Below are 27,672 nucleotides of genomic sequence, written 5' to 3'. Positions count from 1 at the left end.
CACCATCTTAAAGCTTGAGGAGTCCTTCTGCCCCATGACCGCCTCGCTAGGGAGACTAGTGGCACAGGTTGTCAGTCCGTCCTGGTGTCAGCGTGGACGGCGTGAGGCTGTTAATCCAAATTTTTTTTGGGCCGGGATTTGCGAGCGTAATGAAGCAGGGAGTTTGGCGCAGGGTTCCTAGTGCGCATACCCCCCCCCCCCACCCCCAAACCATTCCAGCCCCCCTGCCAGCACTGCAGCCCGGCAGATAACCAGGCAGGGATTAAGTGTGACATCACCAAGTGAAGACGGGCAAGCAGGGGGTGGGGGATGTAGTGGTGCAGTGAGGAGGCGGGGGGAGTTGGGGTTAAGACTGATTAAACGTAAGGGGGTGGGGGGGGTTGGGGCGGGGGCTGCGGTTGGAGGAAGAGTGAGGATTAGGAATCTGTCTCTGAGTTTTGACGTGCCGACACACAGCACAACCCACCCCACCCTACCCCCCAGCTCTCAGCTGTTGCTCCCGCCCCCTTCCTCTCTTCACCCTGGACCCCTCACTCTGATCTGCTCCCCTCTCCCCCCAGAAGTGCTGGCCCCTCCATGCCCCCTCCACCCACACTGCCACACTCTGCATGCCCGAGGCCCTGGAGGGTGACCCTGTCTTGCATGTGGTACAGATTGTGACTAGGGGAGAGGGCTCTAGTCACATGGGCTCCTCTCCCTTGGTCACCTGACCACCACTTAGCAGTGTGTCTGTATTACACAGCTGCTTCCTCACAGTCCCAATGTAGTTACTTGTTAACTGGACACATTTAGTCTTACAAATATGTCCCGTGTGATGGGGCAAGTTAATATGGAATGACAGAGCTAATGAAAAGCTCCTCTCCATTGTAACATATCCCAGACCATCGAAAGCTGAAATGAACTGACTCTTAACATGGCAAGCAGGTGGTATGAACAGTATCTAACACAAACATCTCTCCTGCTGCTTGTACATGCTTCTTCAGTACTGATGGCAGAACAGAGCTTCATGGGCCCACAAAAGGTGGTGATGTCAATGTTATCAATAGTACAAACTGAGCTAATCAATGTGTTTTGCTGTGGAAAGTAAGTTTTGATAGATTCATATAAGTCAGTGATTGACAGCACATGGTGTCTACACTCATATCGGAGTTAAAGAAATCTTTCCCATCACCAGTTCAACTCGGACCACTGATATACATACAATTGTTTCCAATTCTAAAATTGTTGCAGATTGTTGTTTCTAGTCCTAAAACTAGTGACGGAGACACTGTGTGTGTATATATATATATTGTGCTTACGCATATATTGTGACCAATAGGTGGGATTTGCACCCTGGATATCTCGCTTGCTTCCCTCCAGGTGTGTTTAAAAGGGTGTGGTCCTCAACCTGGTTTAACTGTGGAATGTAGAGAGATGAGTATGGGTGACACATGCAGCCGTGGCCATTGAGAGTACACGCAGATTTAAGGTCATGCAGCAGGTTTTGAAGAGCAGGATTCTGAGCAATGCTATGGCAAGAACACCTCGAGGATCAAAGTAACAAACTGGAGGTTCAGTTAAATTACTCTTCTAACTGAACCTCGAGGACCAAAGTAACAAACTTGAGGTTCAGTTAAATTACTCTTCCAACTGAACTGTGTGATCATTGGATTTGTAAAATCCTTGTGGAACCTCTGTTAACTGAATTTCTTTTTACAGGGAGCAGAATATACCTACAGTACCATGTTGGTGTTGTGGTAAACAATGTCATTTCAAGGTGTTCATCCCGCTGTAAGTTCTTTCACCCAAATAACACCAGAGTAAAGAGTAAGCTGTAGACATGTTGAATTCATCTTAGGCAACTGGTGCAAAAGTGAATTTCATCTTGCTAGCTTGACAAGTGCACTTTCCAAAGAAACACAACTCGAAAAACCTCTTCACAGAAACACCAAAAGAGAGAGGAATTCAACAAGCATTTTTTAAAGACATTGATGCCTACTCGCCAGCAGAGGTCACTCTTCCCCTGTATCTGACAGCTGTCAGTACCCTCATACACTACACTGTGGAGGAGAGGTCTGTCCTGGAGGTGTAGCACACTGGCGCATCCTTGTGGTCATGGCATATAACTATGAAAGTCTTAATACCCCCAGGTCACAATAAAGGCAATACTTAAATAGGCTCCCCTTTCTTAAAGATGGTTTCTGCCTGTAATCTTCTTTGAATTGTGCTCATGACTTCTTACTTTTTTATGCTTGTCTTGAACATGATTTTCCGTTCTGAGATATTCATGCTAATAGCATTTGTAATTACATAAAATATACTAATGATTACAAAAAATAAACATTTTACCTAGAAATGATCTTAAAGCTTATTAATTATTTTTAGTAAGAGCTGGGCCTCAATGTATATGGGCTTGTGTTTAACTCATGTTTGGTGGTTGCTACGGTCTTTATTCCTGGACAACAAACTGCACTCCCCCCCAATTCATTCACACCCCAATAAGGTCAATCCCGTTTTAGCCAACCAGCTTGTGTTAACGCCACCATTAGCTCCCAAAACAAACAGAGAGAAGGAATCTCAGCCGTGCAGTGCTCCAGACGCTTTTAAAGGGGGTTTCAAATGACCACGGTGTAGCTTTTAAAACAGTCTAAATCCGCTAAGTCGGCTGTGTTTGAATTTAGGTTTACCTAGTTTGTCAACATTCTGAAGCCCCGGCCGCACGTCAGGTCTTGTAATGCTTTACGCTGTCATTCTTTGGGCTTGACAAAGGAGTCTATCTTGAGCTATAATACCCGCGATTGAGGTGTGACTGTGCGTGTGCGTGTGTGTGTGCGTGTGTGTGTGTGTGTGCACTCACAGGGCAGTGATTATGATGAGAGGAGAATGGTCCATTTCTCAACACCAGCATGATGTCTTCTTCAGTGCAGCCAAGGGTGTGAGAGTCACGGTGCCTTCCATTAAAGGAGGGAGACCCAGACTGGGGCCAATGAGCTTCCTGTGCAGCCCACTGCCTATACATCAAACCACGACCAAACAGTTACCTGGGCAAACATTCAAATTCATACGTTTCAATCTTTCTAAATTTCTAAAATCTAAAATTCAATCTTCATTATGACAATTACCATCACTGTTTCTGACTAAGATCTGTATGATCGAGACATTGGGTGGTCTTTATGATATGTAAAAATGTCAAGAAGCAAAGTTGTACATGGTTTTCACTCTAATGTAAATTAAGAACATGGCCATACACGTGCAGTCTACTGTCACTTACTTTACAAGTACAACTGTATATTTTTATTTCTGTAATTTAGCTTATTTTTCAAAGTAAGGGCATTACCTGTACAGGAGACTCCTTTCCAGACTAAAAAAAAAAAAAAAACAGAACAACACATTTAATGTAATGTAGAAATGCACTTACACAAGGTAGGTATGCCTTGCCTATCAAAGCTTCTGAGAACAAAACTGCTTCATCATAAAGATAACATTTTTTATCATTAAAACTATTTACATATATAGTTTGATTTTTCCTACAAACCAGCAGTTAAAAATAGTAGAAATTCACTTGCTTTTTCAAAGTAAACGAATGCTGTTAGTGTACATTCTCAAAAGCAAGAGTAATGAGTTTTGTGAGTCTGCCTTTTAAATAAACCTCTTAAATGAACTGTTCCTATCTCAATTCTCACTCTATCATGTCTCACGAATGGCAGTATGGCATTCAAAAGGCCCTCAAATGCAACTGCCAACAGCCACCCTGGGCAAAAGACGAACCATAAATCGAATTCTACTGAGGCTGAAATGCAAGCCATATTAAAGTAGGACTGGCAGAAATGAAAAGTGAAATGGCACGGTCATCTGAATTCACAAAACTGACACTGAAATCCGTTTTAGATCATAGAGAAAAGGTGAAGAGTTCAGTGCAGCATGCAAATGACACTAGCAGCCGGAGCTAAGGCAGCAGTGATCACAGCTCTCGCCTCTGTGAAATGGGACTCCTTAATTGTAATCAATGTATGTGCGCATCCATTTATTAAACAAATTTAATGTTTGAGGCACATTTGGTATAGAATGCATCCACTTTGTAAACCAAGGTATAACTGTATGCATGTGTGATATGTAAGATAAATATAAATAAACACACATATACATTGATATTGGCACAACAGAGGGTAAAGCCAGAAACAGGGAGCCCCACCACATCTAAACATTCCACACTACAAACGGTTAATCTGCAAATATATATATATATATATATATATATATATATAAAAGACACTAAAGTCTTACAGGATTTGCATTTGACATTTTATAGCAAAAAGAGGCTAAAAGATTCAAATGTGTCATACCGCTGTACTGTATGGCATGGCATGCTGCCACTGCATGCTTCAAGCAATTCTGTTATTTTGGTCCAGCGCCTATTTTCTACCAACAGAAATAAATATTAGTACAATGCCTTCTTAATTAGAAATGAATCAGTGACCACAGCCAAACACAACAGGCCCATGGACCATGGGCTCCTTCCAACAGCTTTACAGGGTAGTGTTTGCAGCTGTTAGACACCCTGTACCACCCTGGATGATATTAATTACATTACATTATTGCCATTTAGCACATGCTTTTATCCAGAGTGACTTACACAGAATACAAATTTTCACACGTTATCAATTTAGACAGCTGGATATTTACTGAGGTAATTGTGGGTTAAGTACCTTGCCCAAGGGTACAGCAGCAGCACCCCGTGGGGATTTGAACCGGCAACCTTTTGGTTAGGAGTCCTGCTCATTATCACTATACTACACTGCCACACCATGAAATAAATGTGTATATGAGGTCTTTGATAGTCGGAAGGTGTTTATACCACAGGGCTTAGTGCTGTTTCTCATAGGAAGATGAAGGCTTTGTTTTCACGTTTTGACCGAGATCAAGTCATAGATGGTCAGCATTGCTCAGCAATCAAGATACAGCTGAAACAATTACGTGTTTAGGTGGACCATCTACGGTATATTCGTGTTTAAAACTGGCTAGACAATGTTAAAATTCTGTTTAAAATGTGAAAGATTTGCTGATGGATTCTGCACAGTGTATCATTGCTAATACTAAAGTGCCAAATCCATTTCTCGTCGTTAATGGTATATTTTAAACTTCTTCGCCCATAGGTTCTTCTTTGTTGCAAATATGTTAACAACACTGATACTGCGTGTATATTACCGATGGTTGCCAAACCAAAATCAATAAATTCAGTTTTATGAAAATAATGCTTGCACAATTTCCCGCTGACCACCGATGACAACACGTTCTATTTGTCTTTGGATTAAAAGCGTGCATGTACATTATCAGACAGGCACCTTCCTTACTTACGATCACAATACGTTCTTAGGACAAGGCATGCATGCACAAATGTCGTTAATACCATGAAATATCGTAATTTCAACTCAAAATGACATTCAATACACTCAGGGCAAACGTCCTGTAGCTGCTTATTTAAGTTATGGAAACACTCTTGTCACATAACTTCAAGCTGAATATGCCAAGTATTGACCAGTGTCCGAAGATGATCAACCCTCAACACTACGGAACATGCAAATGCATAAAGTTATTGTGCTCATTTCACCCACGACAAAACAATAGTTTTAAACTTTAAAAAAAGACAATAATGCGTTTTAAGAGACCACGCACACGAAAATTTCCTAACTAAATATTTACTACGGTGAAACGACCAGCACATTAGCTTTTTATTCGGAGAAATTAGTGCTTTCCATGCAACGTAAAGAAGCTGCACATCAGACTATGCCTACAAATCATCGGTTTTTGGCAACGGAGGCAATGCCGTGTTTACTTGATGGGTGGCAGCTCTGAGCCAATTCATCAGCCCATTCATTCTGGCGGGGACCCTCTTTTAAAGTTTTGGACCGTACCATAATTGCTATCCGAAGGGGAAACAACAGTTATAATTCACAAAAGACAGCACAACTAAAACAATTTGTTTGTGAAAATACAAAAAATTAAAGACTGGTATGTTTAATATAAAATAATGTAATAATTAATGATAGAATGGGCACGTAAACCATTGATACACTCATTTTAAACGCGGTTGGTTCCCTTTTTATTGTCTCAAATGTGTGATGGTGTGGACAAACAAGGAAGACTGCATTCGACTGTTTACATGAGGAAAGTTTCGATCTGAATCTGTAGACGTTAGTGCAAGTTACGAAAATTAGCTTGCCAGCTGTAAAATGGAAACGTCTTTCGCATTTCCCACCCATTATTTCTATGAGGATTAAAGGGACTACAACTAGCGAGCTACTGCTGTAGCTAGCTAGACCAAGTCATCAGCTCTCATGCGAGATTATTCACAAATATAGCTAGACTAGCTAGCTAACTAGCTGTACATTGTGTAAAAACAGACAATTCCACCTAATCTGCAGCAGATATGCCAGGGATGGACTGGCTTTCTTTCTTCTTTAGAGAGGACAACAGTGTCGCTTAGTTTGCTTCTAGCTGTCGTGTGCTGTGGCTAACCAACTGCCGTAACGTTAGCTAGGTAGCGGTGTCGCTAGTCATAGCCTGTGGCTCGTTAAAATTAGGTAGTAAAACTGGTACATAGACAGTATGATCTCGTCGGATCGGAGCACCTGGGTGTTGACCGGCGCCACAGCAGCCTGCGTGGCAGCGCTTTACCTGCCGTGCGTACAGAGGGCTGTCCCCGGAGGAGATTCAGGTAGCAAGCGAGCTAGCCAAGTAACAATCGCATGCACATGGATCTGACTGGCTTGCAACTTACTGTGTCTGTAAAAAGCGTGTGTGTACTCTCTACTGTGACTTCAGCTATACGGGTAACTCGCCTTTTACACAACCAGCTCAACTACCAATTCGACAATTCATTTGATAATACATTAGCCTTAGCACAGGATTGTTACAATACAGTTGTGGCATCTTCATCTTAATGTGTGAGGAAACATTACAATCAACACGAGGCTATAGTCATCCAAATATGAGCCTTTGCGTTGTGAACACAGTGGCGATACCATGCTAGCTAATTATTAATCACCCTTACTGTTCCACATTTTATATTTCTTTGTTAATTCAGTTTCATTCATTTATTCATGCATTCATTCATTTATTGATTCATAAACTCTTGTCAGAATCGCTGGATATAAAATATGACGGACACCATAGGTGCAGTATTACCTTGTCTTTAAGAGAAATAGTTTGGCCTTCATTGATATCTCCTTTGGTTGATAGTAGTTTGTAGGGCATTCAGGGCATCGCTGTGGCTGTTTTGGTAAAATGGTTGTGGAGCCAGAGTTATGACAGCTAACCAGAATGTTGCCACCTCAGATCCCACATAGACCACTGCTTTTGTGCCCTTGAGTTACAAGGCTCTGTAGTTATGTAGTCTGTGTAATTTCAGATATGACCAGTGGTGTAACTGGGCATGCTGAAATGTAAGCGATGTGTAAATTGACTTGGGAAATGCCATCTGATAAGCAAAACAATTATATCAGTAAACAAGTACATGCTACAGAGCACAGATTAGTCATTTTAGAAGCAGGTACTTAATATCAGTATATTGTAGCTTCAAGGCACAGAGGAAGGCCAAATGAATTGCTCATGACTCTTACACATGTGCTACCAGTAAAGTGATACAGCAGGATTTGAGTTTGATATTGCCTACTGCCTATGTGCTTTGATTAAAATCTTTAAAATACTTTTGGTATTTTCATACGCACTTCCTCTCCGGATAGGCTTGGTATAAAACAGCTGTCCGTGGAGGAAATGCAAGCCCCATTTATTTATTTAACATATGTTGCCGGTGATGGATATTGTACCTGGCTGCACACTGATTCACACCTGTTATGGCTGATTTCGCTAATCTGGTATTTGCTGCCACTTTAACAAATTTGAAAGCCCTCAATTTACAACCTAATCCGCAGAGCCTGTGGTGTGCCAGGAGCCAGGCTGGAGCGGGGCTGTCTGAGGTGGACAGAGATTAGAGGGGGCTGGGGGGGGGGGGGGGGGGGGGGGGGTGCTGTGGGCCTTCCTGCCTCTCAGCACGCAGTGGGCTGTCCTCTCTGCCGCCCAAGGGGGACGCAACCCTACGTGGGGACAACGGGGGGAAAAAAAAGCAAGTAATATGAAAAAGTGACCACTGTCCTGTGCTGGCAGTACACCAAGTGTCAATTCATAGAATGTAAAATAAAGGCGAGGGCATCTTGCTTATTACTAATACAGTGTTATGGATTATAATTACAGGTCGTGAGGGGAGGGTGGCCAGGGACAGCACCACCTGCTGTTTTTAAAGATATTCACTGAAGCATCACATTAAAGCATGCTTGGTTGGATGTTTCTGGTAGCAATGAAGTGTTAGTTTTGGGAGCAAGCTATGTACAGGTTTTTGGCTCTTTGATACACTGTTGTCTGTCCAAGTGCATGAGAAAAATGGGTTGTGGGTGTGTTTCTTTTGCATTACTCTGTGTTCACACAAGAAGTGATAATTCAAATGGAACAGGGGTCACTTGACCGTTCTGCAGCATGTGTGAACATTTAACCATAGAGTCATTCCATATCAAATCACCCAGTTTGAGAAAAAATTCCCAGGTCACCTTCTCAGATTCCCCTGAAAAAATTCACAGGTGCTCCTATACCAAATTTATGGAGAAATCCCAAATATTAGGTCTGTATCTCTAATAGTTTTGAAACTACAGCACTTTGAAATTTTAATTAATTTTATGCATTTTGGCGAACGAGACCTAATATTAGGGATTTCTCCATAAGTTTGGTATAGGAGCACCTGTGAATTTTGTCAGGGGAATCTGTGAGGGTGACCTGGGACCCTCTGGGTGATTTGATATGGAATGACCCCATAGTTCAAAAGAGAAGGGAAATGTGGAAGGCAGTTTCCGAGTGGGAGTGAGGTTTTTCCATTGTGGCTTTGGGCTCGGCTTGCAGGGCAGCACGTGATTTCCCTTACTTGTATGTGCCCAAATCCTGGAGTGTTTTTCCTTTCTTGAGCAGAAGTGTTTTGCTTGTGGAAATTGGTATAGAGCAGGCACTGCACAGATTCACCAGTGCTTATGCTATGTGGATGCATTAATCTAATCTTCTGTGTCCATTAGCAGCAAAGATAAGCAAGCAATTGGCATCACAACAAAAAAGTGGAGATTTTGGTTGGATTAATGAACAGAAGTGCTTCCAGTGTGTACCTTCTGCATTGAGATGGTACATCATGCACCCCATGGTCAGTATCTGTTTAATTGCATTACATAAAATGTTTTGTTCTCCATTACTAAGTCAATACATGTGACCATTATGCACTGTATTAGGTAATAGGTTAGAGCTCATTCATGTTGCAACAGACCCATTAAGGCCCATTGACAGCTAAATTAAATACAAAATCACTCTTTTGAAATCAGTGATGATCTGTCAAGGCTGTTGTTAATGTTTTTAAAAATTTTAGTGTATTTGTTTTGAAATGAAGCGTTGTTCAACTTAACTTGTGCAACTCCTGCAGAGAAATAAAAAAAAAGAATGTGAAACAATAAAAGCTTCAACACTTTCATTTTATATAAACTTTAGCCACTTCATGTTTTACATTCATTTTAGACTGTAACCTGGACTTCTGCTAATTTCTCCCTTTTAATATTGATGAGTAATATAAATAAAGATTATTCAATTATTGATAATAAAGTAGTAAAGTATTTGCTTAATTATCTAACTGTATGTATTGAACCACATTAGAAAAACAGAATAGGTGTTAAAAATATTTTCACAGTGCTAATGAGTGACGCAGTTTTATGATGACATATATAACCAATCACACGAAAGTGTGTGGTTTAGCTGTGACTCTACTTGGCACATTATGAAAATGATTTTGACTGTGTAGCGGTTCCCTGAAATTTACCATATTACTTTGGAAAGCAACCAGGATGCACATTAAAAAACACATGAATGGCAGACTCTGAGATCTTGAACTCACAGGTTTCCAGTTTAATGCTAGTGAGACAATGTAATTTTTTATTGTTCCCTGGCCACCTCTTAAAAGTTGCGTGCTGCTAATCAGCTAGCTAGATAGTGTACCTGTTTTAGTTTTTACTCCCTGCTGACAGTTTGGTAGCTTTGATTGTTAAAGCTGCCTATGTAGCTATTCATAGCTCCATCTGAATAGATATGCATACCCACTAGTGCAATGTGTCCAACTGCCTACTGTCACCACACATTAGCCTACCCAGTTATTTGGCTTACAATTGTCTATGACCAGGCTTGCTGCCAGTATTCTGAGAGACATAGATATTTTTCTTTCAAAACAAGGATAATAATATAATATAATATAAAATAATAATATAATAAGAGATAATATGGGAGTAGATACCAGCCATCTAGCTAGCTGCTTTGGTAAATGCAGTTGTGATAAGAGAAAAAAAGAAAACATATCTAATTGTTTAAAAATGTTTATCCAGAGAGTAAAAATAACGCATAGAAAATTTTTTTTATATTGCTCAGATAATTGACAAGGCTGTTGCTGGAGGAGTAGCCACCTTGTTTTGGTTGTGATTATTAGCAGTCAAGCTATGTAACTGTATAACTACGTACTGCATATTTTTTGCTTGTCCTCAGAGCACAAAGCAGCTCAATTTTGCTTCAGTCTACAGACCCATAATGCCTAGGGCCATACTGGCTATATACTGTCAGTAGGGCCTTTACATCCCAAATGTACAACGGTGAAAAATTCTGAACTCCCTATGGGGGCACAATAGACTTCAGAAATTCAATAGATGTGTTCATTTGAGTTGCTTTAGCTAAAGTGCACAATATTATCTACTTTTAGGAATATTTATATTTATATAAGAAGGAATGAATTCTTAAATACTTCCTTAGAAGGAAAGCTTTTGATGAGGCTGTAATTTTCACATACAGTACAAATATACAATTGTTCATACGACAACAATTGTATGTGATGCCACATACAATTGTTCTCATTCTAAGAATAAACATCTTAAGAAAAAGTGAAATGAGTAGGCAAAGCTTGTCCTAGAGAAAAATTAGACCATTAGACCTCTTTCCCTAATATAATTTTATACATTCTTAGTTTGAGATGCAGTTATAGTGAAAATGTCTTGTGTGCATTTTTTGCGTTTCTTTTTTGTTTGGGTGTGAATAATGTTATGCTAGGCTGTTGCCAATAGCAGGCATGCTACACTAACTAGGGAAACCAAAAGAATTGTAACTTATCAATCTGATTGTCCTGAAATGGAGTTTTCGAGTGGTAACTGCATGTATATTTACTCTGACCCCCTCACTAACAGACTGGCTCTTGTTGGTAGTTAGTGGTAGCTAGCCCCCTCACTATTTTACACCACTGCCCTTGAAAATAATCCAGAAAGAGAATTTGATTGTGTCCTTGAACAGCCAAATTATCACCACCACTTCTGTATTTTCCCCAAGATAAATGAAATGTCAAGCGTTTCATAAGCTGCAGAATGGCAGTCTTGTCTCCGTCGTAACCTTTTGCCTTGGCGCATTCAGTGCTCCTCGCGCAATGTGATTGGATACACGGAGACAGTGGAGCGTTTTTATTCCCACTGTCACCCCCCCTCCCCCCCAACCCCCTTAAATTCCAGTTATTCTGCATTTCAGTGGCGATTATCATACCGAGGCGTCATGCAGACATTCAGAAGTAACTTTGCCTAGAAAGTGGAGATAACTCTTGACAGAAAGTGAAGATTATGTTAATAGATATTTTCATTTATTTTTTGTTATTATTATTTGGGGAATGACAATGAAGTGACAGGGCCAGCGTTCGGGGCCCGTTGTGAATTAATGCGTTCATTATGCCGAGGCGTCGTCGCGCTCGCGAGGAGCCGGCGGATTGCTCCCGTGTCAGGATTATCGTTGGGGAGATGATCATGCGTGGGGGAGAGCGATTAGGGCCGGCAGTGCGGCGGGAGCCCCGCAAGCCTCTGACAGTTGAACCGGGGTGCAGCGCGCCCCACTATGCCTCCGATTTCTCAAACACCCCGCGTGTCACCTAGTGCTCCCGTCATTGACAGAGCCGTCACATTGTATTGCACTTAGATGTCAAAATTCCCACCCACTGTTTGCATCGCTGCGAACGTATTTCGCTATTTTAGTTTTAGACTGCCAAGGTATTAAAATTGTAATTTAACTGTCATGTGTTAAGGGAAAAATTACCACCCATGTGAATAATTTGTTTTTGACATAACGGGGAGTATGATTTTTCATTAATCAGCAATTGAACTTTCGACAGTGATTGCACTGTAACTCCATCAGCAATAAATGGTAACATGTCCACATTGGTACTGATGAGGAGCAGATGTGTGCAGCTCATGTAATAACACCTAATTTCAACCATAGCTCTTTATGTAATTACATAACAATATATAACATGTTCTGCAGCAACAGCCAAAGAAATATGCATTAACAGTATAGTGCAGTATAATTTGTACTGAAATCAGCTAAGGTTCGAGTTACAGATCTTCTCCTATATAATTTAACCTTCTCCTATATTAATAACCTAATTCAGCTCCTGCATGCCTTCAGGCCTCCATCTCGGAGTTTCCAGTTGTTAGCAGGAGATTCTGGTGCTGTCTGGGTTCCTAGGCTACCTACTGATGTTGCGTTTTTAGACCAAGATCCTCTAGAAATGCTTGTAATGAGACAGCAGTTCAGAACAGTTTACATTGACAACAGTGGAGACAGACTTTCTGATAGGGAGAGCGCCGAGCTCTGGTCAATATTTAGGAGGACTTCGGTAGGGCTTGTGAAGGCCCCCCTCCGCGAACCCCTGCGCTGACTTGCGTTGCGTCATTTGACAAAGTCCTAGTTTACACCCTCTAAACGAAATGCAGATGTGTGTTGTGAGACGTGTCCCTTTGAAAGCTGGGGCTGGGGAAGGGTGGGGGGGGGTGGGGGGGGGCGAAGTAAAAAGGAGGAGAGGCCCTGATGCTGCCGCGCGGCGGGGGCTTTGAAAAACTGGCCAGCCCCATCTCACAGTCTTTAGGGACGGTGCTGGATGCAGCTCCGATAGCGCCAGCCGAGCGCGCCTCGGAATTCTCCAGGTCTCGATTTCACGTCCTAATCTCTTTAGGTGTGATGCGCCCGGAGAAGCTGAGCGCGGCTCGCGGGGAAGCTGTTGTCTAGGAATGAGAGTGTGGAAATGGCAGGATTATGCGCAGACTGGCGCGGGCGCCCTGCTATCACAAAGACACTTGGCTCCTGTGCGCCACCCCATGCAGTCCTCATTTCCCTCTTAGTAACGGGCCATACCACGGCTCCTCAGCAATTTGACTCTTGGCCGTTTGCGCTCATTGTGTTCAGCATTCCCCCTCTCCCGCTGTAAGCGCGACGCCCAAAAAGAGTGCCTTTGGACCGCTGGAGAGGGGGAGCGAATGACACTTAAAGAGCAGGCTGGTGAAAAACGTAGCGACCGCGGCGCTGACTGCATTTGGAGCGTGTGCTTGCGCTAGGTTATATACGGAGTGACGGAGGAGATTGAATGGCCTCTGTTAAAATGTGCTTTTCTGTGGCAAACCCCATTAAACTGCTTTAAGAGGGAGCACTTCTCACAAATAGACGGCCGTTTAAGCGTGATACCATCGGGGGGGGGGACGCGGCGGTGTGAATGGTGGAGCCTTTCGGATTTTCGAGCTCGAGTGGAATGTATTTGATAATGCACGGTCCGCGAGAGATGGGTTCATGTCCTTTTCAGCAGTGAAATGCATACATACAGAGAGAGGTGGTGTTTGTTAACGTTCAGGCTTTTTTTCAGTGGCTTACGGTGAAAAGCGAGGCGGTCAAACCGCACGGGCTGGGCGCCGCGCCGCATCTGTACCTGCGAATTACATTAAATGGGAGCATTTGAACTGCTTGCACTGAGCGTCCCCCTTTAATCCCAGAGGGGCTAAATTGTAATGACTGGCGCTGAATAAAAGTAAAGCAGGTTAAACGATGGTTAAAAAAAAACTGCCACCCGACCTACCACTAACCGGCGTTGCGCAGTGACAGGGGGACACTCTTGTCACGTGCGATGTGATTCTGTCTCTCTGTTTTTTAGGCTGACTGTCCAGGGCCATGAGGGGAGATGCTTGTACCTGCAGAATTGCGGGAGGTTTAGGGACATCAGAGAAAAGGGAGCTTTTGCTGTCAGTTTAGGGAAACAGGGAGCAAGGCTTTCAGAGATCAGAGGACTATGAGAGGTGTGTGTGGTGGAGTTGGGAGGGAGGTTGTTTGTGAGTGTGTGTGTGTGTGTGTGTGTGTATGGCTGTGTGTGAGTGTATGTACAAACGGGGGTGGGAGCGAATGAAAGGGGGGAACCAGGGGACCAGGGAGCGCTGAAGAGAGCGAGCATGCCGCTTAGGAAATGTCACGCTGGGAAGATTTGCAGGTTTTGATCCACGCAAATTAATGCAAAACCCCAGTGCAAGTATTTGGATGGGGAAAACTTTGGAGGGGACTCATCTCTTAATAGTAATTATTGGGTTTACATTAATTTCCCTCTCTATTTTCTTCCACAGGAGAGCTGATCACCGCTGCTTGTGAGCTGGGGGTAAGCATTAGCTGTATTGTTTAATCAATTCACTCATTAACTCTTATAAGCATTAAGGAAGTTTAATTAAGCATGGGCAGAAAGCAGATTAATTTACTTTCAGGCTACAGGTTTTTTTCCTCTTTCTATACACTTATTTTACTAAGTTAGAAGTACAGAATGCTATAATTTGCAACCCGTTTTTCAAATCCAATTAAAGTCAATGGTAAGGCGATGGCTTTTGTAGGCTTTGCCTTATGTACGGTATAAGGCTTATTATACCCCCCTCTTTTTTTTGTGTGTGTGTGTGTAAGCCGCGAAGAATGAACTAAATCGGGTTAACAGTTCTAATAAGTTTTATTATTTAATAAAGTTTATTACGCCGCTGTGATCCTTTTAGGGAGGCTGTGGCGGTGTCACTACGCCAGTAATCCGGCCGTTAGTGCCGCAGTCCGTGTGGCCCGGCTGTCTGTGTCCCCCCGGGCCCCTCAGGCCTCCCCGGGTCCCGGGCTGCCGACCCCTCACTCTCCCGTCCCGCTGAGTGGAGCCACGGCTCTCCTGGAGCGCGCCCCTCCCCCGCCCCCCCCTGCCCCTCACCACGCCCGTTCGTCCGCACCATGCGCCTCCGCCCTGCTCGCGCTCACCTCACCGCCGCTACCTGGCTGCCCGACCCCGCCATCTGTTCCGCCTGCCTCTTTTCCATCCTCCCCCCTCCCTCTCTCCCTCTCTCAACCCCCCCCCCCCCTTTCTGTCACACGCGCGCTTCCCGTCCCTCTCTCCCCGGGCTCCGCGGTGACCTCGCTGTCCCCGTGCATGCGGGTGCGGGACGCAGGGCGGTGTGGGTGCCGCGCCCCGGTGTCACCACACCTCCACCGTGCCGCGCGTCGTCTCACCCGCACGCTCCGGCCCGGCTCGGCTTTATCAGCGCTGGGAATGGGTTTGCGCTTAATAACGGACTTTATCGGGCCTGCAAAGGCTTACCGGCTAATTGCCGGGGTCCCCCGTGACCGGGCTGTGGGGCGGGCGGCGTCAGGCTGGCACAGACGGGCACCACGTGCTCCGGCGGGCACAGGGGAGGCCCGCAGGCCGTCCTTGGGAAGGGAGAAGGGGGGGGGGGGGGGTGCTCGCGCAGGCGTGTCACCGCACGGTCAGGGCGCAGCCTCCCGGCACACCCCCCACCTCACCCCCCGCTCGCGTCAGAGGTGCCGCTCGGGCACCGCGCTCGTCAAAGAGGCAGTAATTAAAATTACAAGCTTTTAATTACATCCTGCTCCCTCTCCTTTTATCCTCGTTCGCTCTGCCTGCACCCCCCCTCTCTTTCATCATCCTCTCTCTGTCTCTGTTTTTCTCCCTTTTGTCCTTTCCCAGTCTTTCGCTCCTACCCTCCGCTGCTGCTCTCTCTGGGACTGGCCGCTGCTTTTTGTTCTAACTTCCATCACCCACACGCCGTCCCTTCCTCTGTCCCTCTGTCATCTCGAGGTCCGAGTTGGACCCGTGGCACTGTCAGCGTCACAGAGGGTGATGTTAATCATCATGATGAGTGGTTTGTCAATGATATGCACACCTCAAAACCAGAGATAATGTTCTAATACTTACACTTGCATGAACCTTTGGACTTTGCATAGTCATAGGCTACTGTGGTAACACTGAATGTGATGCTTAGAATTGAGATTAAATTATAAATGATCTCTTACTTTGGAAATAGAGCAATCATGGAAGCTGCTCAAAAATGGGGAAAATTACATCTGAGTATAGAGGACAGAAATGTCAGATTTTATTTTATTTTATTTTTCTTTTTTTTTTCAACAAAATGGCATCTACTGGAAGAAAGACTGCTTAACTTAAAGCTGGTCTGAAGTGTATCTTATAACAGAAAGAAGCAAATGTGTTCCATATATTGTGGGTTTCCTCCAGAGTAAATATCCTGGCATAACCATAATTTATGAAGTCCTCCCACCATTACAGTACATATGCTTGTGCTATGAAAATGTCTTGGGTTCAGCCCTCATGTACATGGTCTCTCCAGCAGATATCTTCAGCAGCCATGAAACTGGGGTTCTATTGATGCATTTTAATGCATTTTTTTCGTGTATTTTGTGTTGTAGTGTGTCTAGTCTGATTTGAAAATCAGTTGTTTTGCTGATGTGTACATATCACGCTCCTCCTGCAAAATCTGCTCTTAAATGTGAGACCAATAATGATGACAAAACTCAGACTGTGTTTGCATCCTGCAGCCTGACTTCCTGTTTAGGGTGATGTATTCCATTTCCATGCTAGCTCTCTAAGTTCTGTATGAGAGGACTGGATTGGGGCCAGATTTTCGAGATAGAACTACTCCAGGTTTTGTACAGTCCTCCTCCTTGCCGTGTCTGAAGCTTTTGTTTTGCAGGTGTTATATGGAGGTTCATCTCTACCCTGATAAAACACCTCCTCCTTTCCTCTTGAGCTTATGTGACTGGCTGCTGTTTCCTCCTGCGCCCTGCAGGTGGCGCACCCCCCAGGGTACCCTCTCTTCACCTTACTGTCCCGCCTGGCTCTGGTCCTGCTGCCGCTTGGCTCTCCTGCGCACAGCGTCAACCTGATGAGCGGCCTGATGGGGGCGGCAGCGAGCGGCGCGCTCTGCTTTTCCGTCTGCAGGTACGATATGGTGCATTCTCTACGGGACAAATATACTGCCGCTCGCTTATCGCTAAAGCTCATTACAGGGAGAGGCTTTCCCGGAGAGAGACAATCCTGCAGATTCTCCGTGTCTCCTTAAATAATCACTCTCTGTAAACCTTGGTTGTTCAAGAGTAATTGTATCCAATTAAACAATTAACTCTTTTATTGATGGATATCCTGTCTCTGTCCGGCGGGCGGGGATGGGGGGGGGGTCTATGCTCCTGGAGGTTTTCCAGCTCCTCATTCAGAGCCGTGAAGAGTTACGCTGGTCAAGGTAGCAATTATCTGAATCAGGTGGGGAAGATGCCTCTGGGATAGGTGACCGCTAGGACCAGGATTTGTGAAGACTGAACACAAAAATCTGTAAATGGAGAAGCGGAGAGGATCTGCTCTCGGCCTGCTGGTGTCACTGTCAGCCTGCGGGGGACTCTCCCGTCCCAGCACAGGCCAGGACTTGTCAGGAATCTCCCCTGAACCGGTGGGGGGGGGGAGGTTTGTATCTGTTACAGTTATCTCCAGAGGGCCATGACCCCAGATTCACAACTCAATTTCCTGCTAATCCCCCTCTGACCTGGAAGTTATTTATCCAGTTAACCTTCCTGCTCTGTGAGGTGGAGGGTCGCGGGGCCTGCCGAATGCAGGGTGAGGACGACTCGGCGCGATTGACATCGGGGACACCTCGGGCGCTCGGGGAGTGAGCGCGCTTAATGAGCCTCCCGCAATTAAAACGCAGGAGATCCGCCACAGATCGCCAGCTGCGTGTGGTTAGTTAAGGCGTCGGAGAGACCGAGCTGTCAAACAGAGAGCATCGTTTTTACCGTAGGGATTTACATTCTAATCAAGCGCAATTGGTGAACAGGGATATTGTGTTGAGTTTGCTCTGTCTGTCCCTCTCCCCAGCTGCTGGTGTTGCTGAGCCTTAGGCCTGGACTAACCTGTGCTCCGACCTTTCACCTCTCTGTGGCCTTACTCGCCTACATGCTTGGAGTCACCCATGACCCTATCCTTGAGGGATTAGGAAGAATATATACTCTGTAGACCCTGTCACCTGCCCCATGGCCCAGACATCTGTCAGAATGCCTACAAAGCTGGTAACCATTAGCACCTTTTTGTGTGAGGATTGCTTCTCTGCGTAACATACTACACTGTGCCATTTGCAACCCTCATGGTCTTAAACTAAAGTGGAATTCAGAGCTGAAATGAAATCACTCTGGCTTTGAGAGGGAACACTCCAGAAGATGCACGCTTGGATATGAGCCTTTATGGAAGTGCCCTGACAGTGTAACGCCCTTGATGTTTGGTGCGCGTAGCTAATGCTTGGTGCATGTTGCTGTGGTTAGACCACTGATGCTCAAATACTCCAGCTGTGGGACCTGTCGGCAAGGAACTCTACATCTATTGCTCCTGTGTAAATGTTCAGCTCTGCACAAAGGTTGAACAATATGTGAGATGTAAATTTGTAAGCATTGTGATACTGGTGGGATGAGGGCATCTGCAAGTCAGATGGGTTATGTAGTCCTTTTTAGCTAGCCTTGCTTATTTCATTCTTGCCAGTGCTGTTGACCTGTTGTAGTCTGTCTGGTGAAGGCCTTGGTGGTGAAATGGCTGAGGTGGTGTTTTGAGTCGAGGCTGACTTGTCGCTGACTGGCAGAAGAGCCCCTGATCCCCTGTTCAGTATTCATGGGCCAAGTCGACACCCCCTACAGGGCCCAGGCTGTTTACCCATTACCCCCTGGTGTGCATTTTTTCACAGCCTCCCCCCCCCCGCTCAGCTGGCCCCCAATCCTGATTTAGTGTGATCCCTAATCTGTCCGCACGCTCCTCTGGGACTGTTGGGGCAGGATCTCACCCCCCCAACCCCAGCCATGCACTGCGGGGGTTGCGGCCTCCCGTGGAAACCCAAACCCACCAGCAGCCTGCTTTCCCTGGCGGCTGATTCACACGGAGATCCCACAGGATCTGTCTGGGGAACGCCCCGCTTAATGGGAGCAATGGCGCACACCCCTGTGTGTGTGTGTGTATGTGGGTGTATATGTGTGTGTAAACTTGTGTATGTGTGCGTGTGTGTGTGTCGACATGTAGAAATGCCACACATGCATGTGTGTGGCATGTGTGAGTGTGTCTGCCTTGCCATATAACACACTCCAGTCCTTCAGCCATCCTGTACTGTATATGTTTAGTGGTAAGGAGCTGGACTCATAACCCAAGAAGTTGCTGGATCATTTCCTTTCTGGGGCACTGCTGTTGTACCCTTGGGCAAGGCATGTAACCTACAACTGCCTCAGTAAATATCCAGCTGTATAAATGAGTAACCTATGTAATTCACTTTGGATAAGAGCAACTGCCAGTGAATTAAATGTAAATGTGATGTGTGCACTGCAAGTAGCAGCTTTGGTCTGGATCTGCTCGAGCTGTCAGACTGTTCAGCACCCTGATTCTCGATGTGATTCTCAGACTGTAAGTAAATACATTCATTTTCAGCATACTTCAGTAAAAATCCTTCTCTTGAAGTACACATCTGTGTTTTGTACTTCTGAGATCTTTTTTCATCTCTCAGATGTTTATGTGTATAAATGAGCCATGAATATTTCCCTGAGTCCTAGTGTTTTAGGTACGCATTTGAGTGGTATAGCATCTTTTCGTTCTGTATTTTATGGAATGGATCGTGGTGCACAGTAATGAGTGATTAATGCTAAAATTAATTTCTGCCTGGTCCTCGCAGTCCTCCCTGGTTTTGGTCAGTAAGCGCGGCGCTGTGGTGTTGGCAGCTGCTGTGGGCCAGGCCGGTTTCCTGTGAGCGGGCGGTGCCCGGCAGGGCGGTGGGCTGGCGGGGTCAGGGGTCAGGAGCGAGGGAGGAAGCGCTCGCCGTGCGGACTGGCCCCGAGCCCGGGGCCGTGGCCACTGGTCCCGCCTTTCATCAGAGGTGACTTGCTAGCTGCTAGCCTCCGGCCTACGGCTCACTGCTGAAGCTTCTCGCCTCCCTCACTTAGCAAGCCTGTGGCAGGTTGGACCCAGTCACTTCACGGGAGGTATGGAGATGGTCTTTCTCTCTGTGCCTCTATTAACAGTGTACCAGGAGAGCTGTTCTCTCTTCAATACCCATTGAATCCCATCACTTGAAAGCCCTGTGATTATACACATTGGCTTTATACAGTTCTTATAGCTCTTTTTTTCCTCATGGTTGCACTTAGAAACCTGCCACCAAGACTGAATTTTTACATTTACATTTTGTCATTTATCAGAAGTTTTTATCCTGAGCAACATCCAAAATGCAATTACGATCTGAATTTAGCAAAACAGCATGAAATGCAAAAACAAGGACATGTACATGATTCAGCATGATAGGCAAAACACAATTGCTCTTATCATGAGAACGAAAAACTACAAAGCTAAAAAACTAAAAAAAACAAAATCAACAAACAACAAAATGACACTACATAAAAGGGGAACAAGATCTCATGAAGGTCGGGGGAAAAGAGGTACAGTTTGAAGAGGCAGGATAAAGAGTGTAAGGAAATGGACAGAAGTTGATCTCTGAACTGGAAGAGCATGTTCTACTTTGAGAGAACATTCACTGCTCTGGGGGGAAAACCTGTAATGCAGTAAAGAAATTAAGCCAACTGTTTTACCAATGGAGCCCTGGCTGCTCCAGTGAGGGGCAGGAGATTGAGGACCTCTGGACTTAATTTAAATCACAACTCGGTTTGTAATCCCCAAATGGACTTAGATCCAATTTTAGATTTATAGGTAGAAAAAAACTCCTTATTGGGATCCCCACTGTCCCTCTCTCCCAGCTGATGGGTGTGGAAGAGGATGGCATTTCAGCCCGAGCACGCAGTCACACCCCATAAGCTCTTAAGCACGAGCTTACATGGGCTTTAGATTTTTTTCCCTCTTTTTTTAATCTATGTTTTTCAAATTAAAGGAGAGACATAAAATGCAGGTTTATGTCATTATCTGCCTGAGGTTGGGCTGGGCCAGTGGCTGTAGATCAACTGGCAGGCACGGGACACCAAGGCAGGCGGTGGAGGGAGGTTTAGGGAGGGGGGGGGGGGGGCAGTTCCGGAATGGCGCCCCTCCCTTGTTCCTTTCTGGCACCTAGGCCTCAGGTGTTCCGGCCATGCCCAGCGGGACAGCCGCAGTGGCATACCATCCCCCAGCAGGGGGGGCTGCCCACCAAGCCTGCCTCCAGACTGCCACTGTCACCACAAGCCAAAGCTGACCAGCACCCCCCCAGCCCCCCAATTCCTCTCTTTGTGGGCACAGAGGAGTCTCCCCAGCCACCGGAAAACCTGGTCTATCTGGTGTCTCCTGTCCTTGTCCGGTGGCAAAGGAGTGGCTGGAGCAGTTGGGCTCTGCTGTGTTGCGCCATCTGGATTTGCTGTTTGTCTCCTGGCTCTCGCCCCCCCGACAACAGTCCTGCCACGGATAGGGGATGCCTCTCCGCCCCCGTTCCCCCTGCTCCCATCAGCTTGCTCGGTCCCATGGGTGAGTGCCTAGCAGAAAAGTTGTGTTGTTAGCCTGGTTTGACACTGTTGCTCTTTTAACTTGGATGGATACACGTCTGTTCTCTTGTGCAGGAAGTTACTCTGGGTAAGAGTGTCTGCTGGGTGCAATGTAATCTAATGTAATACAATGATAATCCAAAACCAGACCCAGTCTCTATATATTTCACTGAACAGTGGAGCTTTTGACTGGACCAAACCAGGATCATGGGAAGGGGCCTAAGTTTGTGTATTAGGGCTAGGTTAGGGTTGCTAGTATGGATTGAATACAGCACAAGAATGACGACCAAATGAATGAATGTAATGTAATGTAGTGTAAATGCGGTCCTGCTCAGAGTACACCGTCGTGCGATTACGTAACGGGGGCGCTGAGGCGGACCTAACGCGGCACCAGCCCCACACCTGCGAGGGGCGCACCTGCCAGGAGCCGGCCGGCATGGACCAGCTGATATCTCGGTGGACCGGAGCCCTGGCGGGCGGCCAGCCCCCCTCCCTCCCCTCGCTCCTTATAAGGCCGTGGACCATATGGTCCCCGTGGCGCCCTCCTCCAAACTCTCCGCAGCGTCGCTGCGGCCCGCCTCTCCGTCAGGTGGGTTGTTTTTCGGAGAAGGGCTGCGGGAGGGCCGGAGCTATGTGGGGTCACAGGCTAGATTTGGGGAGGCGATGCGTATGCGCGTGTGTGTGTGCAGGCGGCGGGGGGAGGGGTGTAGGGACGCCCCCTGTTCCTGTACTGGATGCCTCTATTGAGTGAACTTGCCGCTCTAGTCTTAGCAAGTAGTATCCCTGCCACGTGAATGTGTAGTTTTAGAGCAGAAATGCAGCAATGGAGAGGCTGTCCTGTCCTTTCTCTCTCACCTCTTTGCTGTTTATTAATGTAATATTCACTCTATTTGCTTTATTAGTGAATGAAAGGCCAGGCAGGGGCTGTAGTAAAGTGTAGGTTTTGGGAGAATTTGTACAGTACCAAAACAAACAGAGCAGTGTGGCTGCCTGTGACGCCACAGTCATGGGTGGACATCCCACAAAGCCACAAGACATGGAAAACCTCTCGTGCTCAGACAGCAGCCCCGTGTCTATCAATGGCCGTCATGGCGCCAGGCTCCTCTCCTGTTCACCCTCTGTAGCATGACCAATGGTGCCCCCAGGACCCAGCCCACGATGTGCTGTAACAGATGTTTAATGAAGATGTTATTTGCTCATTACGGAATTTAGGGGTGGGGGTTTACGGCGCGGCACAGTGCACCATACAAGTTAATATTCTTTCCGCCCGCAGGCTTGAGATTGTCTCCGCACCGGCCGCGAATATTACATCCCTCACTCACCACACAGTGTCTTAATGAGAGTCGCCAGCCAAGCAGCGGATCAGACTTGGCAATTATAATTTGCCCAGAATTACTTAATAGAGTGTATAGAGAACTCCTATATATCAGCACCGCCTAATGACTTTGTCTGGGTGGAGGCGAAATTAGAAATAGTAATAATGGCAATCTGTGAATTGGGTAAACAGAGGGTTTTTTTGTGAGGTGCAGATTAAGATGGTATTCTTGTACAAATTGTCATGTCAGTGACTGCATTGTTTGAGCAGGGAGCGGATTGTGGTGATTAATTCCGCCGGCACGCTGAATGCCTCTCGCACAGTCCCGTCTCGGAGGCGTCTGAGCGAAACCTGGGACCGTGTTCACTCCGCTGTGTGGGCGCCGTCCCCTGATGCAGTGCAGCGCCCACCTCCACATTTCACACACACGCACACACACACACACACGTATGTACATTTGCATATACTGTACACACGCACGTGCAGTACACACACTGAGACACACACACGCAAATGCACACACATACTATACTATATACATACATACTATATATACATACTATATACTATACTATATACACACATACACGCATTCCTGTAGTTTCACCTGTAGAATCTGACGTACTTACACACTCGTACACAGTTGTACATTTGCAATGGCTTACGTACACACACACACACACACACACGCACACATAGCGTGTACACAAATACATATACACAGTTGTACATTTGCAATGGCTTACGTACACACACACACACACACACACGCACACATAGCGTGTACACAAAAACATATACACAGTTGTACATTTGCAATGGCTTACGTACACACACACACACACACGCACACATAGTGTGTACACAAAAACATATACACAGTTGTACATTTGCAATGGCTTACGTACACACACACACACACACGCACACACATAGCGTGTACACAAAAACATATACACAGTTGCATGTGTGCACTGGCTTACACACACACATGGACACTGCACCAGGGAGCAAGCAAACAGCCAGGCACCTCACACACAGAGAGAGCGCATTCGGCTCCCCGTGCGGGCCTGCCGAATGAGACATTCCACGCAGCATATTGGAAATGCTTGTGTTATGAGCCGCTCAGTGAGGCAGGAATCCAGGACCCCTCTGTTCCATTGTCTCCGCGAGCTGCTTCAATCCAGCGGAATTCCTCTGCAGGACCCCGCCGGGACCGCGGGAGAGCGGCCGCGCCGAGGGCTGGGGTCAGCTTGGAGCTGTGGTGAGGGGGAACGTTCCAGCAGGGGCGGGATGGGACCTCCCTCCCCACAGCTCTGAAGGCAGTGGGGTGGGGGTGGTGTAACAACGGGCCTGCTGGGTGGCAAGAGATTTCGGGCGCTGCCCTAATCTGCATCCAGGGACAGTGCTGGTTGGTTCGGGGGGGATAGCCAGCTGGAATGGGCGCCCCCAGTGCTCCCCCTGACTCCTGATTTATTTTCCCCCACCTGCTAAGGACCTTGTGATTCCATTCCAGCTGTTTCTGCCTCCCAAATTGCCCGCCTGGTGAGAACAGTGGAAAGGACGCCCCTTGTGGTCCGTGCACAACAGCGTCATTGTCCTGTCTCCGAGGTGCAGGCTGGCCTGAGACCGGGAGCTTATCTCCAGCCCCGCGCGGGAGGCATGGCTGAGCTCGGAGCTGTGGGAGCATGCGGCCTTGCACTACACTCTGTAGAGCTAATAGGAAGTTAAGCAGCCGTCGATGGAAGGGTTAGGAGTTGCTCCAAGGCTCCTCACAGAGACAAGACAGCTCTCATCCTGGGGGGGGGGCTGGGAGGGGCTGGGGGGGGGTCACAGTGCGAAGGTCATGACCCCTGGCCCTTGGCCTCTGCTGTAGGCGGTGGATCAAAGACGCAGGGCTCGTTAGTGTTTTCACCTTGCCTGTTGTGACTGCAGACAATCATAGTGTTTCTGGCTCAGGGCTAATGCATCTAATGTGTGTGTGGAAGGTCATCTGGACCATTCAGATAGCCATCAGACCCCTTGGTATGGCATATGGCTTTCTGGTTCATTTCTGTTCTCTTTGATCATTTGACCTTTGATATTTTTTGTCTTTACAAATATTGATGTGAAAACAATTGTAATTAGCAGTGGATTTTTCCAGCCTATGTTTGTGGGATTGGCGTGTAAAGATGTTCGTTATTGCTGCAACGGCTCAGTGACAGGTGACGCATTTGTTGTGGGTTTGTGTTGGGTGAACTTTAATTTGTTTCATTCATTCATCCATGTGATTTGTACACCACATTCAGAACTAGGGAACAAAACACTTGGAAAGCAGTTCTAACCCAAACAAACCTCCCTAATTCTCCCAGAGAGGCCAGCCTCGTTTGTGTGGACTACTGAGCAGGCCCTGGGTAGCCTGTCAGGCAGAGCAGGTCATCACTAACATCACTGTGAGCGAGTGACAGTCCGCTAGAAAGAGCTGTCAGCAAGGAGAGCCAGAGCAGGTGGGCCTCTCCGCATCCGCCCAGCTAGCTACACTACCGCGCGCCTCGCCGCCGAGCTGAACCGATGCGGGAGTGCTTCTCCCAGGGCCCTCCTCCCTCCCCTCAACCACCCCAACACCAGCCCTCCCGCTAGGAGTACGTGCTTGGGGTTAATTACCGCGCAGGGGGGTAGAATTCAGGGTGCGGGGGGTCTGCGCACCTCAACTAAAGCCGCCACTGAACCACCCCCCCCCCCCCCCCCCCCCCCCCCCCCCCACTTCCCCCACCCTACCCTCGGATGACAACTAATTCCTGGAGCGGCGCAGCGAAAAAGGCGCTATCTCCTAGCAGGAGCACAGCCACCCCCCCCTCCTCTCTAGCGCTCTGCCGCTTCTCCTCCCCCCATTCCTACACAGGAGATGGAGAAGAAGAAGAGAGGAAGGAGAGTTAGAATGAGGGAAGGAAAAAAAAAAGGGAGAAGTAGTCAGCGAGAGAGTTATTTTTTTCCCCCTCTCCCTCTCCTTTTTTTCCTGATTTACTGCGCTTTCCTCAGAAAGCTCTATTGTTCCCTTCCCTAAGTCTCATCAGGCCTTTTGTGGCTGACTATCACAGCGGAAGGCAGAGAGCTGGAAATGTATAAATGGTATCATGCCTGTGATTAATGGCGGTGCTTATGAGTCAGGTCTGATAACAGGCCCGCTCTCGACTCAATTTCAGATACCGTTAATGGAATCTGTCTTCTGCGATTGTAATGTGAGAGCGCCTAATTTGCTATGGAGCTTGAAGCTGTCACCGGCAAGGGATTGTGGGGTCATAAGGGACCTGGCAGCCGTTTGGCCTGCAGCTTGTATCTGCCGCTCTGAATAGAGCAGCTCTCTGCCTGTCAGTTAGCTGATAGGCTGATGAGGACTCTAAGCCACTCCACACAATGGAGGATAGGGCCATACTGCCGACTTCCCTAATTGTCAAGCCTGCTCAAATTTCAGAGCCAGCATGCTGGGGACTGGGCTGTTTTTTTTTTTTTTTTGCTCAACTTTTTTTTCTTCTTCATTTCATCCTCCATCCTCACACACTCTGTACCCCCCTCCCCACCACCACCTCACTCTACTCTTTCTTTTCTTCCCCTCTCCTTTTCTCATTTGTAGTCTCTCTCTCCCTCTCCCTCTCTCTCTGTCTCTCTTTAATAAGTGGTGGGTCTTAGCGTATGACAGATTATCCTAAGTTTGCCTCAATTACTGCAAAAGAGATGGAGGGAGAGGAAGAAGGGGGGTGTGGGGGGTACTTTTGTGGAAACATTTAAATTGCTAAAGATATCTCCCGTGGTGGCCATCTCTGGCTGGCTGTGCTGAGGAGAGGGATGAGCAGAGGGAGTCTGTGGCCAGCACTACGCCACTTTGGGAATGTTGTTTTTCTTTTTCAGCAGCCACAATAATCACCACAGTTTTGACTATCACATGTTACTGTTATTGTTACTTAATATTCTCTTCTCCTTAACCATCTCCTTAACCATCACTTACATTATATAGACCCCTGCTATACTCTTGTTTGTGTTACTCTTGGAGTTTACCTGTACCTGTGCAGTAGGGGGTATGTGTAGGAGTGCCATCCAGGTGTGCACAGGTGGTAGCGTGGTGTAGAGGTTAATTAAACTGAATTTGTTGGGGCTGTGTTGCCCTTGAGCAAAGAATGGTGCTTCAGCAAATACTCACCTGTAAAAATTGAATGATAAATTGGTAAAAATTTATTCTCTGTGTGTGTGAAAGTATCCAGTAATAGAGGCATTATTTTCCTCTCCTGTCTCCTAGGGTGGGAGGGGTGGGGCCGGGTGCGGCACTGGCCGGAGGGGTGTTTGCTGTGTCCAGGCTGGTCTGGCAATGGTCCATGGTGGCTGAGGTCTTCTCCCTCAACAATCTCTTTGTGGGTCTTCTCTTCTCCCTCTGTGCCTGCTTCCATCATGCTGACAGCACCCCCCAGAGGAGAAAGGTGACTCCCGCACTCTCCCCCTACAGTCTCAGACCACTTACTTTTCACTTACCATCACTGCTTATGTTTTAAAACTGCCATTATGTTGTGAAGTGGATAGTAAATTTATCATGTTTAACTCTTCAGAGTGTCTTCTGTGTTGTGTCATTAAGTTGACTTCTTTCCTCCTCTGGCAGTTTGCCCAGTGGGGGGCGCTGTGCTGTGGCTTGGGCCTGTGCAACCAGC

General features: G+C 46.6%; 1 protein-coding gene across 1 annotated transcript in view; it reads left to right on the top strand.

Moving 5' to 3' along the window:
• The first annotated feature begins 6,405 nt into the window (after positions 1-6,405).
• tmem260 (transmembrane protein 260) overlaps positions 6,406-27,672 on the top strand; it is a 33,044-nt gene continuing 11,777 nt past the window's right edge. The window contains exons 1-5 of the mRNA XM_036541492.1: positions 6,406-6,694; positions 14,508-14,539; positions 17,004-17,155; positions 27,270-27,447; positions 27,624-27,672. The exon at positions 27,624-27,672 is cut by the window's right edge and continues 65 nt beyond it. Coding sequence (XP_036397385.1) covers positions 6,586-6,694; positions 14,508-14,539; positions 17,004-17,155; positions 27,270-27,447; positions 27,624-27,672 — 520 coding nt within the window. The 5' untranslated portion in view covers positions 6,406-6,585. The remainder of the gene's footprint in view (positions 6,695-14,507; positions 14,540-17,003; positions 17,156-27,269; positions 27,448-27,623) is intronic.

The sequence above is a fragment of the Megalops cyprinoides genome, chromosome 12 (assembly GCF_013368585.1).
Source record: "Megalops cyprinoides isolate fMegCyp1 chromosome 12, fMegCyp1.pri, whole genome shotgun sequence".
NCBI classification, from domain to species: domain Eukaryota; kingdom Metazoa; phylum Chordata; class Actinopteri; order Elopiformes; family Megalopidae; genus Megalops; species Megalops cyprinoides.
This window is presented reverse-complemented; position numbering and strand designations above follow the sequence as displayed.